We start from the raw sequence: 15,159 nt of genomic DNA, 5'->3' as shown, positions 1-15,159 counted from the left end.
AGTTTTAATCAAATAACTGTTGCACTTTTAATTTGTACTTGACAAGGGTTGACTGTGGTTTTTTAATCACTTCTTTTTTTTTTTTCTTCCCCTCATCCTTTCGTTTTTCAGCAGGCATTGTCGTCATAGAAAAGCAGTTCTGCCCTAAGTCACTTGGTTCCTGTTGAATGTAGAACTAACTTTGCTTGAATGTTAATCGATGCCGAACACAGTTTCCCTTTCATTCCCCGTGGTCGTCTGAGACGTTGTTCCGAAGACCTATGGTCAATTCCTCTTTCCTTTATCAAGTTTGTTGTGCTGCGCTAGGCCCAGCTGCTTTTTAGAGTTTGAAAGTCTCTACCTCATTGGATTGCTGAAGTTGCTGCAGTTACTTATAGGTGTTGAGGGTGTTCTGATTATACACAATAAAGGTGTTGAAGCATTATCAGTGGTTTCAGAGCTTGTTTATTTCAGAAATTCCAGCAATTGAGGATGGTATATACTTTACTTGGTTTCACTTTTAGCGTAAACATTTGGCATGACGGTAATAGGAGTTTGCTAATAGCACAAACAGCCTGGACGACCCAGCAATGGTATTGAAACACATACAAAGAAAATGGAATGAACAGAACAGGATATTGCATTAAATAAGACCTATTCAGCATAGAGGCACTTGCTAATTTGTTTAGAAAGGTGAAGAAACTTGTGGCAAAACATTTAAGAATTCATGTGATTGTCATTTTTCAAGTAGCTAAGTCATGAGAGGTCCTCCTCAGACACAATGTCTTGGCCCAAAAAAATAAGAAAACATTATTAATTTAATTAATTATTAATTTGTGGACCATGAAGTAAACAGACTGACAATTGACCCCTCAGTTACATACAAGTTATCTAATCTCTGGTCCGAGATGCATATTTTGAGGCTTTGCAAAATGTGCAACAGATGACAGCTTTGCCTGACTTCTGGACTCCATTTCTAAGAGGTCTCAGGTGAGCGCTGCTTGTCTGGTACGAGGAAGATGCATAGCGGCCATCCCTCCAATCAGCAGATGTGCTGACACCAGGAGAAGCGGTACAGCACAGTTTATGTCCACCAACTGACCAAAGACTAGATTACCCATTATAGCAGCGATTCTCCCTACTCCTGTGAAGAAGCCAAGAGCAGAGGACCTGTAAAAGATCAAACTAAATGTTAATTAAGCACATTGTGGAAGGTCTCCGGTATATTAATGTCCACCAAACTAAAGAAAAACGTCATACACTACTACGATTAAACCAATTAACAAAAAAAACTATATATTCTATACTTTTTGGAAGACTAGGGGGAGATGTAAAAGGCCTGAATAGCTGTAAGCAATATGGTAATACTTTGCCCTCTGGCTAGTTGGAATTTTCACCTTCTTGCTTATATCAAATCCTTTCAGATGTAAACGCGTGTTTGGGGAGTAGGGGTTCTGGGTTGTTTCTGGAAAGGCCACACAGTTCCAATTCACACCAATGTGCTTTGTTGTTGTTTTAGGCTGATTCTGTTGCCTGTATGTCCGTCAGTCTAGAACCGCATAATGGCCGTTCCATCACTTTCAGATTGTGAGGTGACAATGCACGTACCGTAGGTGGGTGGGGTAGAGTTCCGTGCCCAGCACGTCCAGGGCATTCCATGCCACGACGGACACTCCACTAAACACACACGACATGATTAGACTCTGCGCTTTTGTCTTCACTGCGTAGATGAGGAACACACACACAGCGGACACCAGCAGACTGCAGGCTAGGACACAAACAAACAAGATGAGGGATGAATACGTTTGATTATAATAATAACTGGAGTTCCCGAAGAAACTTGGGTTTGCAAAGTTTTATTTTCGTAGTTTAAAGATGTTTAAAGATGGTTTGGACGATAGAAGATTTGCTGGGTAGTTAGAGATGAGGTGAGTTATATTATGGTAGCGGGTGAAGTTAAAGATTTGGATGGATGGATGGATTAATAAGAGAGAGAGAGATTGTTCCCCTAAATCCTTGAACTGGTTGAAGAGGTTAATAAGCAGCCTGTAGGTTATACTGACTGAAGCAGTAGTGACTTCGGTTGGTGCTTTAGGGTTATAGGATGAAAGGATGATGACTAGGTAGTTGAATGAAAGTGAGATTATGGTGGTTGGTTGGATGGATGGACGGATGAATTGATCAAAGAAAGCGAGTTAGATGAAAGTGAGAGATGCAGTCTTATTATGGATATGCTTAAGCAAGCCCAATAATTATAATTGTTATATAATTTAATTGTTATATAATAAAATGTAAGTTATATTGGATAAAAGATGCTGAATTACAGATCCTGTACAAATTTAACAATGGTAGCTAAAGAGATATGATCCTGTGTACAGCAGTGCATGATTTAAGGTGCTGGCCATGAACAACAAAAAAGACTAAAATAGGGAAGGATACATGGCAATTCCAATGACTACCATAAATGTACTCTTTCCATTGCCTAACGTATTCCCTTGAAACATGCCACTGACTTACAAAGCAGGATCTTTCCTCCGATGATGTCCATCATGAGAATGGTGAAGATGTTCCCTGGTAAGTTTGAGGCTGCAGTGACAAAGCCCTCCATGTACACTGTCAAAGGAGGCAATAAAACAACACACAATCTTCAATAAAAGTATCAGTTAAGTATCCCAAAAATAAGCTTTTATAAAACATCTTCAGGATACTGTAAGTATTCACTCTTTTTGTTTCCAATTGAGTCTGAGTGCAATAAGTCTTTTATAGGGTAAATTCCTCATTTGAAAAGGGAATAAATTACACTGTTGTCATGCCAGGATGTGCATTTTGTTGAGAGATCTTCCTGTTTGCCATCCTGGGTATACACACCTGCTGTTTTGACTGGGTAGCAGCTCTGGTTGTCCTGCGTTTGTGAGCGGGACACATTGGCACAAGGTGAGCCTCCAACCTCAGTTCTCTCAAAGAGTTCTGGGAACCACATCCACAGCCCGTAATACCTAAACACACACACAGGGGGAGTTAGGGTTCAGGATGACTGGGTAGGCCACACATACAGTGCCCTCCATAAGTATTGGAAAGAGGAATTTGAAAACCAAACAATTACTATGAGATTCTTAGCTTTAATTTGATGTTTTGTTTTTTTCACATTGGCTTCACCATTTAGAAATTACAACCTTTTTGTTTTTATACATAGTCCCCCTATTTCAGGGCACCAAAACTATTGGAAAATTGGCTTGACAGGTGTTTCTGGTTAGTCAGGTGTGTTCCGTCACATCATTTGTGCAGGCATAAGAGAGCTGTCAATGTCTAGTATTGATTCTAGGCTTTGCATTTTCGTTTGGAGTCTGCTATTGGTGTCTGTCAACATGAGGACCAAAGTCACTGAAGCGAAAAATCAAATCAGAAACAGAGCCAAAATCTCTCTCTCTGGAGATACAACCCAGAGGACAGACTGATGCAATGGATTAGTGTTAATGGTCAGTAGTATTCACTGGTATCCTGTACTGAGTCTCAGTCACGCAAGACCATTTTGCTGTGCTGATCATATTGATCATGATCGTGTCCATTCTGGTGTTCTTATAATTCTATGCTGATACTCACCCAAATGAAATGCAGTAAAATATGATGAGCAGAACTGTGCTTCTGGAGGTCAGCGGCCCCATAAATAGCTGCCTTATTGGTCCAAAGCCCTGCAACGTAAGCAATAATTACATCCAAAGTGATAGATGAGCTGCAAGATGTTCAACAGGTGCATTAAAAGGTATATTCAGCGATATGACACAGCAGGGAGACACCCAAAACAAAGCAGGATAGTTAAAAGTGAAACGTTTCACATGCTAGCCTTTTTGGTCATTAACCGGCATATCATGTTTCCTTCCCCATTCGTTTCCCATTGAATGTATGACCAAGTGAGGAGGGGGGGGGGGGGGGGTCGGCCTCTACAGCCTCCTGAAGACCCACAAATAAAAGATCCTATGGTAGACAATCATGCTCGACCCGAATCATCGCCGATGATGGTGGTGTGTGTGTGTGTGTGTGTGCAAGGGCATGTGTCAATGGTATTACCTGTTTGAGGAAGTTGACAAGGTGCTGAGTGTGTGTACCACCGCTCGCAGTCTCCCCTCTCGCTCTCTCTCGTCCGGGAGAGACAAGCCCGCACGCCTGTGAAGGAAACGCTACAGAGTTGACTTGAGGTGAGGTGAAAAGGTCACAGTTTACTCTTGAAAGCTTCTTTACTACGTGAAACTAAATCACACACACTTACCCCTATGGCACTGTAACGTATGCAAGCATATTTTAATTATTAAGTTCCTTCTGGTTCACATTCACACAGTTATTGTTTATGAATTAACCCAAAAATGCATTGTCACAGCATTAAATTATTGCCATTTTAGTACGCACAGACACACACTCTCGGGCACAGGCATTAGGGGAAGAGCAAGCCCCATACCCAGCCACGTGTGAGATGCAGTACCTTATCTGACACCAGTGCAATAGCTATGCTGAGTGATCACTGCTATATCATCACAGAACACAGGGCTACACACTTCAATTGAGTGAAGTGAAGTCTGCTTTCATGTGTCAAGTCAAACAGGTCTGTCTCACTGGTCCTTCCAGGATGTGAATGTCCTATAGAGTAGGCTCCCAGAGGGTGAATACTACAGTACATACCGGGAAGGACTTGAGGCTGTTTCTGTGGTTGAGTGAATACATCCTCCAGAACACGTGTAGAGCCTCTTTCTCCCGGCCCGCCTGTCAAAGGAAGAGAAATGTAACATCAGATCACAGTGAAATGAATGAAGTAGGGATATTCATGACAGTTTGGCATTATCCAGGCTTCCTCTAAGTCCATATCACGTTTAATCTGTTGATGGTAAAAAGATAAGTATTGGTGTAATTTCTGACTTTACCATGTGCTGTAATCTCTTAATTGTATTAATTTCCCGAATTCTGCAAAAGGTGAGCAATTAGCATGGACATTAGCCTAATATTTCAAAAGTACCCTTTTGGATTTTGCAACTTTGTATGTATAATGTTTGATATGCTATACTCAGTAGCACACACAATTTCCAAGGGGGGGGGATCTCAACCATTGTGATCTTAAAATGATGTCTGATATACTGTATTATGAAAATGTCAGAATGATGTATGATATACAATATTGTTGTGGTAGCATGTAAAGGTAGCGAACCTCCATGAGGAACTTGGGGCTCTCGGGCATGGCCAAGCTGAAGATGAGAGCTGATGTGAGGCTGGGGACAGAGCACAGCACCACAAACAGCCTCCAGCTCTGGAAGTCCAGCCCACCCAGAACAAAGTGGGCCGAAGTAGAAGGAATTACCAGCCAGGCCAAGCCTGAATTCAATCAAACAAACACACACAATGCAATGTAATATTACCGACATATTTCACCTGTCAAACAGGCATTCGCATGAATAAAACATAAGCAATGGGACAGTAAAGCATTTCTTTCTTCTTTTGCCTCTACACTCCAAAGGTTTGGATTTGAAATCAAACAATTACTATGAGGTTAAAGTAGAGACTCACAGCTTTTATTTTAGGGTATCCATGTACATATTTCTTTCACCATTTAGAAATTACCACACGTTTTATACATAGTCCACATCCTAACCTATACAAAACATTGCTAGACACTCATTACATTCCAGGTAGGTTAGTGGCAGTAAGTGTGGATGGATACACATTATAAAAGACTAGAAATGTACAGTATCATATTAGAAGAATGTGAATAAATTAAAGACTAATAATGAGCTCCCTGCCCGGGAAAGCAACAGCATGTGCAAGCTTTTGGTTCCACTCAGCACCAGCACATCAGGTTCACTAATAATCAACTAATCACCGCAAGCTTAATCAGTTCAATTAGGTATTTTGGTATAGCTCCAGCTCTCTATAACTCCAGCTCTTCTATAACCTCGGCTCTAAATCATAACCTGTTGTGGGAACAGTGCTCACCTGCAGCAAGAATGTTTCCTGCCATCCAGAAGGTGGCCAGAGCGCTTATCATTGCCCCTCTCCTCAAGCGGGGTTGGAACTCGGAAAAGTAGGAGAAGATGACTGGGATTGAGCCACCCACCCTGGGAAAAACAAATGGGAACTGTAATGCGTCTCACTTCATTCCACTGTCATCCAATTCATCAATACAGCACAACACACCTCTACTTACTGCAAGCAACTTTTAATGAGGCCAATTCTCGCATTTGCGACTCAATTTGCACTGTCGGCGTGCAGTAATGTAGCTGCGAACTGGAATTCAGAGCAGTCCAGGTTTTCTTGTCAGTCCCGACTTGCTACCATGCTAGCTTTTGCCAGCAGCGCTTGTTGTGCCAGTCTGAATTGCTAGTCCGGCTTTGTGTGGCTCAGCCCCTGCCAGACGCGTCAGACTCTGGCACTGTTTTTGCACTGACTCGGCTGTGTGAAAATTGGCCTTTAGGCTTCATTAGAGGGGTGTAACAAAGTACTTACCCCACACCACTGATAAACCGCAGTAGCAGAAAAAGCCAGAACGAGGGAGCCAGACTGGCTAGGGCCCCAAATACCCCATTCACAGTCAGAGACACCACCAGCACCTTTTGGCGCCCCCTCTGGTCGGCAAGGTAACCCCACATGTACCCGCCCACCATCATTCCTGTGAGGGCAAAGGTCAAATAAGAACTGAACTGAAAGGCCTTGGGTCTGATCCATTCTCCTTCAATATCAGTGAATCTGGTGGAACCGGGTAAGCAGCATGTTAGAGTATCCTTGAGACCCAAAGGGTGATGTGGAGTAATCAGAGTCAACAGGGTAAATAAAGATAAAGAGTTCTGTTTGTCTGAAGTCCTTCTGGCAGTATTGACTTTGTTGTGAAAACCTAGAGCCTTATCACAGAAAGAGCCTTGTTATAAGAGACATGATATTGGTGTTTATTGACTGAAAAAAATGTAACAGCTTGTGAACTTCTAGGGCAGCAATACAGCTTCTGTGGCCTACTATGAACTCATTATTATAAATGCCTCTGCCACCGGGTGCACAGAGAGAAACGCGGACAGGGAGAAATAAAAGTAGTTTTACCCAGGAAGATGCTGGAGGTCAGTAGCCCCATATCGGAGGAGCTGAGCCGGAGGTCACAGCGAGCCGTGGGCAATAGGAAGGACACACACAGGATCTCCACCGCATCGCTGGCATTGGCCCATCCACACACCACCAACAGGAGGCCATGGAACAACCCAAAGCCTAGGAGTGTGAGAGGACCTCATAAACATGTTCGTCTGTGATTGTCTGAAGTTGTGCGTGTCTGTTATGCTTATTATTATTATTTCCAAAATTATTTTACATAAAATTAAAAGAAAAACAAACAAACAAACAAAACAAAAAACATAGATCAGATGACTCTGCACTCACTTCAGTGCTGAATACCATCAAACTATACCTGCTTCGTCAACTGCCTCCTCGTAGGACAGCTGTCTTTGTGTACTCCTCTCAACATACTTTGTGTTGTCTTCTGCACTTCTGTCAAAAATAGTTTCACCTGAGTCAATAAAAACAAAAACAGACAATCAATCAACACAGTTAAAAGGTAGACTCTGGGATATGACGTCATAGCAAAAACGAGCGGGGCGACACTGCCAGAGACATTAAAAAATTAAGACAGTTGACGTCGCATGCTGCACGTTACGAGTAGTAGAAATGCCTATGAGAGATCTACCCATGCTGCTTCAAGCAGCGTACACACATAGTGACCTAGTCTCGAGATAGATCGCTTGTGGTCGAACGGAATTACCTTAAAATCTCCCTGCGTTTTTGATGTAACCATGTTTCCCCATAACTCTGTTAAATATCTGCCTCGAATTAAGATTAAAATATGTCTGCAGAAAGAGTGAGGTGTTAGCTGTCATATGATACCTTGAGTTTGAAAATATCTCTTTTGGTTGTTGAGCTACAGTAGGTGAAGTGGATTTACATCCGGTACCCTACAGAAATGCATAATTTCTGGATTCATTTAACCAGGCAAGTTATTAAGAAATTCTTATTTACAATGGTGGCCTGGCAAGAGGCAGAAAAACCTCTTGAGGGAAAAGGGGCTGAAAATAAAACATGTTAAAGTTAAAAGTACAGATATGACTTGTCCACCACACCCACAATGGACGCACATACACAGCAATGACAAATAGCCAATTTAGCAAACAAACAGCAGCAGGCAATACAACACAGAATCCAGTAGCGACACAGGCTGCAAGCTAGCAACAGGCAGGAAAAAAACAGAAGCAGCAATAGAGCAAGAAATGTGCATATATCCACAGTCGGCAGTAGACAGACAATAAGTTAGTAAAGAAATAGCAAGGCAGCAGCATAGATCCGTACACACATGTATAGACAGCAGTAGGTAACAGACAGACAGTTATGTATACAGGCTACATCACATGGACTGAACAGACACGTGAAAAGAGGGTTTGTTAGAGAGATATTAGGATGGGAAGCAATTACATCTATTGGTGGCAATGTCCATAATAGAGTCCTTGAAAGCTGATTTCATTCGTCCAGTTTTAGTTTTTTTTGCAATTCATTCCAGTCACTGGCTGCAAGAAACCGGAATGACGACATTCGGTTTTTGTTCTAGGAACTTTTAAAAGGATACGGTTAGCAGAACGAGTATCGTAAGTAGCAGATGTTGTTTGCCGCAAACGACACAGATAAGGGGGGGACAGACCAACTGTCATTCTGGTACATGATGATTTTCAGATGGTTGCACTAAAGGTTGGGTAGAAGATGAGCACATAGAATGAATATGCAGGAAGCAGCGCAGTACCTTCATCTGAGTCGAGGCTCGATTGATCCAAGTAGCTTGTCAGAAGTGGCTCTCGTGCTGGATCTTCCGACGCCTCTCCCTGCACACGTCGAGACATCGAATAAACCAGCTGTCTCAGCAAGTTACCTCGACGTCTTTATTCTCTATGAAATGCATGTCAGGAAGGTTGTGTTCTGTCCATGCTCTGGTTGTGTATACAAACAAACAACGCGACTGGGTGACGTTGTACGGTTACTTCCGCAGTAGATCCAACATTCGTTCACTGCGCCCGCAACACCCGCCGGTGAACCGGGGCACCGTTGAATACTATGTCATTAGTGGGTGAACCGGGAAAGTATGGATGGGCATGAATATTTAATTCTGATGTTAACATAATTTGTACGGTGTCCAATCAAATATGTGTATTTCAAATATTGGATGATATAAAATATACAAATGCAATCAGTTATGTCATTTCCAAGCATCAACAACTTCTTACAAATTAATTAATGCAACATATGCATATTTTGAATACATAATTATATTCATACAGGGAATTTAAGGGACGATTTATCTATAATTATTGGGGGGTCCAACTCGAGGTGTCATGAAAAAAAATGCACCCCCCTCCCCGACGTTAATAATATTCTCACTTCACCCTCCCCTTGTTCTTTAAGACTTGAAAATTCAATTACCCTCCCCCTTCATTGACTGAACTCAAAATAATGATTACGACCACAGTGATCTGGGAGTTCTCTTTCAGCAAAATGTGGTCTTTTGGAACGATCAATAACACTGGGAAAACTCCCGTTTCCCACCAGTATCAATGAAGTCCCTGAACGCATTGATTGCAGGAGCGCACGGAGGGTTGAACCTTTAGGTCCAGGCTGCTGCTAATACAGTTTTCCCCGAATCAAGAAAGTACTGGGAGAGACGTTCTATGGGTGGATATGGCCAGAGGTTGTATGTACTATATGGGTATGGCTGGGACGACGGAGACGCATTATTAATTGTATTTGGACTGTAAATGATGGTCTGTCATTTAAAAACTATTAGCTCAATAAAAACAAGTGGACAGTAAACATGTCCCCCACAAATGATGTAGCGCCCCTCTATAAAAGGAGAGTGATGGAGACACCTGTGAAGGTACACGACGTTTATTCATAAACTTTTTACTATGACACTCTGGTTGTCTCTGTTTTACAATGATGTGTCCCCGTTGCGAACCTGTGTTCTCTCAAATAACCAGATTCAAATAACCGGATTCAAATAACCAGATTTTCATCTAAGCAACACATCAATTTAAATGAGGCGCGTGGCTCATTATTACGCACGGCACCTGCGCGTGCACGACATTACCGCTGCTCCATGGAAACAGTTGTTCACGGGACAGGACATTATGACGTCGATTGACCGAATCTTCGAACAAAAATAGAATTGTGCAAATCCAAGAAATCCTTAGTTACTTCCTCTGAAAAACGGTACTTAGACGGTCAACTAAAACAGGTGAGACTTGAAATGGCGATGGCCTGTTAACATTTTTGCACAACCCTGGCAAAGTCCTCTGTGATATCAAACAATTACAACTGGACAGTGGAATCCTATCTGTGCTCCTGAAATCGTCCATTTAAATGTCGTTGATACCGGGGAGCGGTTTCAAGATGAAAGACTGACACCTGCGTCTCAGACAGAAGTCATATTTATTCGGTAAGCTAAAAAAAGAGTCTGGAGACTTCGCTGATGACCTTCTCAACTGACCTGCTTGGTTTAGCCGATCACTGTGATGAGGTAAGAACTTGGTATAAAATAATCGGCTGTGCTGAGTATGTTTTTGTTCACCTGTTTGCCATGTTCTGTTTAAATAATATATTGTTATATGTGTAACATATTGTTTAGTTCAGTAAGTACCAGAAAATGATGTTACTGTCCATAATGATGATGGTTAGGTAGCATATGTTTTACTGTTACTGTATTCATGGTGGTTAAATGTTTGGTATACGTGGGGTGTTTTCCTGTTAATTGTTTATTGTTGAGGACAATATCTAAGAACTGTATTTTTGACAATTTTACTGTTCCTCGGGTGAATTGCAAATATGTCTTTCCAACAACATGGTAAAGTGGATAAGACCACTACAATGCCTCAACCACTTTGCCATCAAGTTATAAGACCAGAACTGTACTCTGTTAGAGATGTATGCATTGTGGTGTCAACCTTCAGTCCCCTGGATATAACATAGTGTAGTTTAGACACATAGAGTCTACCTTTAACTGTGTTGATTGATTGTCTGTTTTTGTTTTTATTGAGGGAGTCCAACTCGAGGTGTCATAAAAAAAATGCACCCCCCCTCCCCGACGTTAAAAATATTCTCACTTCACCCTCCCCTTGTTCTTTAAGACTTGAAAATTCAATTACCCTCCCCCTTCATTGACTTAACTCAAAATAATGATTACGACCACAGTGATCTGGGAGTTCTCTTTTCGCAAAATGTGGTCTTTTGTAACGATCAATAACACTGGGAAAACTCCCGTTTCCCACCAGTATCAATGAAGTCCCTGAACACGTTTATGGCAGGAGCGCACGGAGGGTTGAACCTTTGGGTCCAGGCTGCTGCTAATCCAGTTTTCCCCGAATCAAGAAGGTATTGGGAGAGACGTTCTATGGGTGGATATGGTCAGAGATTGTATGTACTATATGGGTATGGCTGGGACGACGGAGACGCATTATTAATTGTATTTGGACCTTAAATGATGGTCTGTCATTTAAAAACGATTAGCTCAATAAAAACAAGTGGACAGTAAACATGTCCCCCACAAATGATGTAGCGCCCCTCTATAAAAGGAGAGTGATGGAGACACCTGTGAAGGTACACGACGTTTATTCATAAACTTTTTACTATGACACTCTGGTTGTCTCTGTTTTACAATGATGTGTTCCCGTTGCGAACCTGTGTTCTCTCAAATAACCAGATTCAAATAACCAGATTTTCATCTAAGCAACACATCAATTTAACTGAGGCGCGTGGCTCATTATTACGCACGGCATTACCGCTGCTCCATGGAAACAGTTGTTCACGGGACAGGACATTATGACGTCGATTGACCGAATCTTCGAACAAAAATAGAATTGTGCAAATCCAAGAAATCCTTAGTTACTTCTTACTGCTGAAAAACGGTACTTAGGCGGTCAACTAAAACAGAACAAAGGTGAGACTTGAAATGGCGATGGCCCGTTAACATTTTTGCACAACCCTGGCAAAGTCCTCTGTGATATCAAATAATTACAACTGGACAGTGGAATCCTATCTGCTCCTGAAATCGTCCATTTAAATGTCGTTGATACCGGGGAGCGGTTTCAAGATGAAAGATTGCCACCTGCGTCTCAGAAAGAAGTCATATTTATTCGGTAAGCTAAAAGAAAGAGTCTGGAGACTTCGCTGATGATCTTCTCAACTGACCTGCTTGATTTAGCCGATCACTGTGATGAGGTAAGAACTTGGTATAAAATAATCGTCTGTGCTGAGTATGTTTTTGTTCACCTGTTTGCCATGTTGTGTTTAAATAACATATTATATGTGTTATATGTCTAACATATTGTCTAGTTCAGCAAGTACGAGAAACTGATGTTACTGTCCATAATGTACAGGTATGTTGAATAGGATGTGTACAGGTATGTTGAATAGGAGGTGTACAGGTATGTTGAATAGGAGGTGTACAGGTATGTTGAATAGGAGGTGTACAGGTATGTTGAATAGGAGGTGTACATGTATGTTGAATAGGAGGTGTACAGGTATGTTGAATAGGAGGTGTACAGGTATGTTGAATAGGAGGTGTACATGTATGTTGAATATGATTACGTCATTGTCTGGATTCAAACTTCAATAGAGCATGTAGCATATAACATGTAATAACATATAGCATGTAAATGCAGTGTAACATACTGTTATTACTCATTGTTACACTGCTGTAAGTACAGTGTTGTAAAGGTGTAATGATGACGTGTTACATTGCACTTACAATCGTTCAAAGTGTTGTCATTCAAACACTGTAATACAGTGTTACCCCAAATTAGAAAGGTCATGATTCAAATTCTGACTTTGGGATTTAGCTAAAAAATGTGCTTATTTACCACATTATTACATGTAAGTACAGTCTAATAAATACTGTTATTACTTGTTGTTATACTGCTGCAAGTACAGTGTGGCAAAGAAGTAGTGACAATATCTGTTACATTGTACTTACAACAGTAATCAAACAGTCAAACACTTTAATATAGTGTTACCGATAATTAGAAAGGTCATGATCATGTCGGAGGAAAAGAGGTCCGAACCATTTTGTGTTCCGTCTGGATCTCACAACATGATTGGATCTTTTACACAACGTCAAAGTCACTCCTGAACCCTCTAATGTTGAAGGACAGGACATCTAGATGTGCATTTCTACAACAAAAATGAATTGCTCCACAACGATGCCTTCCCATCTTGACTGTAGAAACAAGGGAGAAATAACCATGTTTGAATATGAAAGAATCTCCAACGAATCTGCATCAAAAGCATATTGTGAGAAGATTATTCTGTCAATGGAAACAAAATGTTGATCCCTGTCAAACCTCTTCAAACTTGCCCTCAAGACCAAGAACAAGATAAAGACCCTATGGGATCATTCATTGATATTGGAAGTGGAGTCTTAACCAAAGAACTAAAGCATATTAAAAAACGAAACAAAAACAAAACAATTAAACCATTGATGGGACGTGTATTATGGATTAAACTGCTGGACCTTTCACATACATTTTGACAATGTATGAACCACCGAATGTGTTCCTGCTGTATGAAATATGTAACACCAAGGAAATGCAGACTGCTATTTGGATTAAAAAAGAATCACCAAGCTAATTAAGAAGAACAAGAAACAACAAGAAAGAACAAAGTCAACCCTCAAGGAATATTTGGAGACGACTATTGTGTCAATGGAAACAACCTTTAAATATTTGCTATGCTTCTTCTGGATGATCTGAATGACCAACATACATACTGTACACTCAAATCAGCATATCAACTCTTCTGAAGACCAGCATTTTCATCTTGCCATCTTATTTTGAGGATTGTAACAGCTTATAATTGGGTAAGTTATGAGGAGATTTACAACTAAAATAGTATGTGTTCAGAGTTTAAGAATTAATTCAATATTATTCTACAGCCATGTATTTGCTCTAAAACATATAATCAAGCTAGCTAGCTTCCTAATTGTGGTAAAAGAAATTATCCAGCTAGATTATTTGTTTATTACATTCTTTCAACTCTGTTTACAGACAAGGATAAGTACACATTAAAAGTTAAAGGATTTAAACAAAGTATAGTACATTACACTGCTGTAAATACAGTGTTGTAAAGGAGTAATGATAACGTGTTACATTGCACTTACAATAGTTATTGCACAGTCATTCAAACACTGTTATATAGCGTTACTCCAAATTAGAAAGGTCATGATTAAAATTCTGACTTTGGGATTTAGTTAAAAATGTGCTTATTTACCACATTATTACATGTAAGTACAGTGTAACAAATACTGTTATTACTTGTTATTATACTGCTGCAAGTACAGTGTGGCAAAGAAGTAGTGACAATATCTGTTACATTGTACTTACAACAGTAATCAAACAGTCAAACACTTTAATATAGTGTTACCGATAATTAGAAAGGTCATGATCATGTCGGAGGAAAAGAGGTCTGAACCATTTTGTGTTCCGTCTGGATCTCACGACATGATTGGATCTTTTTACTCTACGTCAAAGTCACTCCTGAACCCTCTAATGTTGAAGGCCAGGACAGCTAGATGTGCATTTCTACAAAAAAATTGAATGGCTCCACAACTATTTGTCCACATTTTGACTGTCGACACAAGGGAGAAATAACCATGTTTGAATACGAAAGAATCTCCAACAAATCTGCATCAAAAGCATATTGTGAGAAGATTATTCTGTCAATGGAAACAAAATGTTGATCCCTGTCAAACCTCTTCAAACTTGCCCTCAAGACCAAGAACAAGATAAAGACCCTATGGGATCATTCATTGATATTGGAAGTGGAGTCTTAACCAAAGAACTAAAGCATATTAAAAAACGAAACAAAAACAAAACAATTAAACCATTGATGGGACGTGTATTATGGATTAAACTGCTGGACCTTTCACATACATTTTGACAATGTATGAACCACCGAATGTGTTCCTGCTGTATGAAATGTGTAACACCAAGGAAATGCAGACTGCTATTTGGATTCAAAAAGAATCACCAAGCTAATTAAGAAGAACAAGAAACAACAAGAAACAACAAGAAAGAACAAAGTCAACCCTCAAGGAATATTTGGAGACGACTATTGTGTCAATGGAAACAACCTTTA

General features: G+C 40.5%; 1 protein-coding gene across 2 annotated transcripts; it reads right to left on the bottom strand.

Moving 5' to 3' along the window:
• Window positions 1–433: 433 nt before the first annotated feature.
• sv2 (synaptic vesicle glycoprotein 2) lies at window positions 434–9,010 on the bottom strand. 2 transcript variants are annotated; one of them, XM_083666181.1, is made up of 13 exons: window positions 8,783–9,010; window positions 7,406–7,504; window positions 7,048–7,209; window positions 6,463–6,625; window positions 5,953–6,074; window positions 5,171–5,334; window positions 4,651–4,731; window positions 4,045–4,140; window positions 3,580–3,668; window positions 2,848–2,975; window positions 2,497–2,592; window positions 1,588–1,747; window positions 434–1,149 (listed from the first exon to the last, which is right to left on the bottom strand). In XM_083666181.1, the coding sequence occupies exons 1-13, from the start codon at window positions 8,877–8,879 to the stop codon at window positions 966–968; spliced, it is 1,641 nt and encodes a 546-aa protein (XP_083522307.1). In that variant the 5' UTR covers window positions 8,880–9,010; the 3' UTR covers window positions 434–965. The 2 variants fall into 2 exon arrangements, with proteins under 2 accessions (XP_083522307.1, XP_083522308.1); XM_083666182.1 differs by lacking the exon at window positions 8,783–9,010 and adding an exon at window positions 8,461–8,536.
• Between the last annotated feature and the right edge of the window lie 6,149 nt (window positions 9,011–15,159).

The sequence above is a fragment of the Argentina silus genome (assembly GCF_951799395.1).
Source record: "Argentina silus genome assembly, chromosome: 3".
In the NCBI taxonomy this organism is placed as follows: domain Eukaryota; kingdom Metazoa; phylum Chordata; class Actinopteri; order Argentiniformes; family Argentinidae; genus Argentina; species Argentina silus.
Note: the sequence above shows the minus strand (reverse complement) of the source record. Positions and strands in the feature narration are given on the sequence as shown.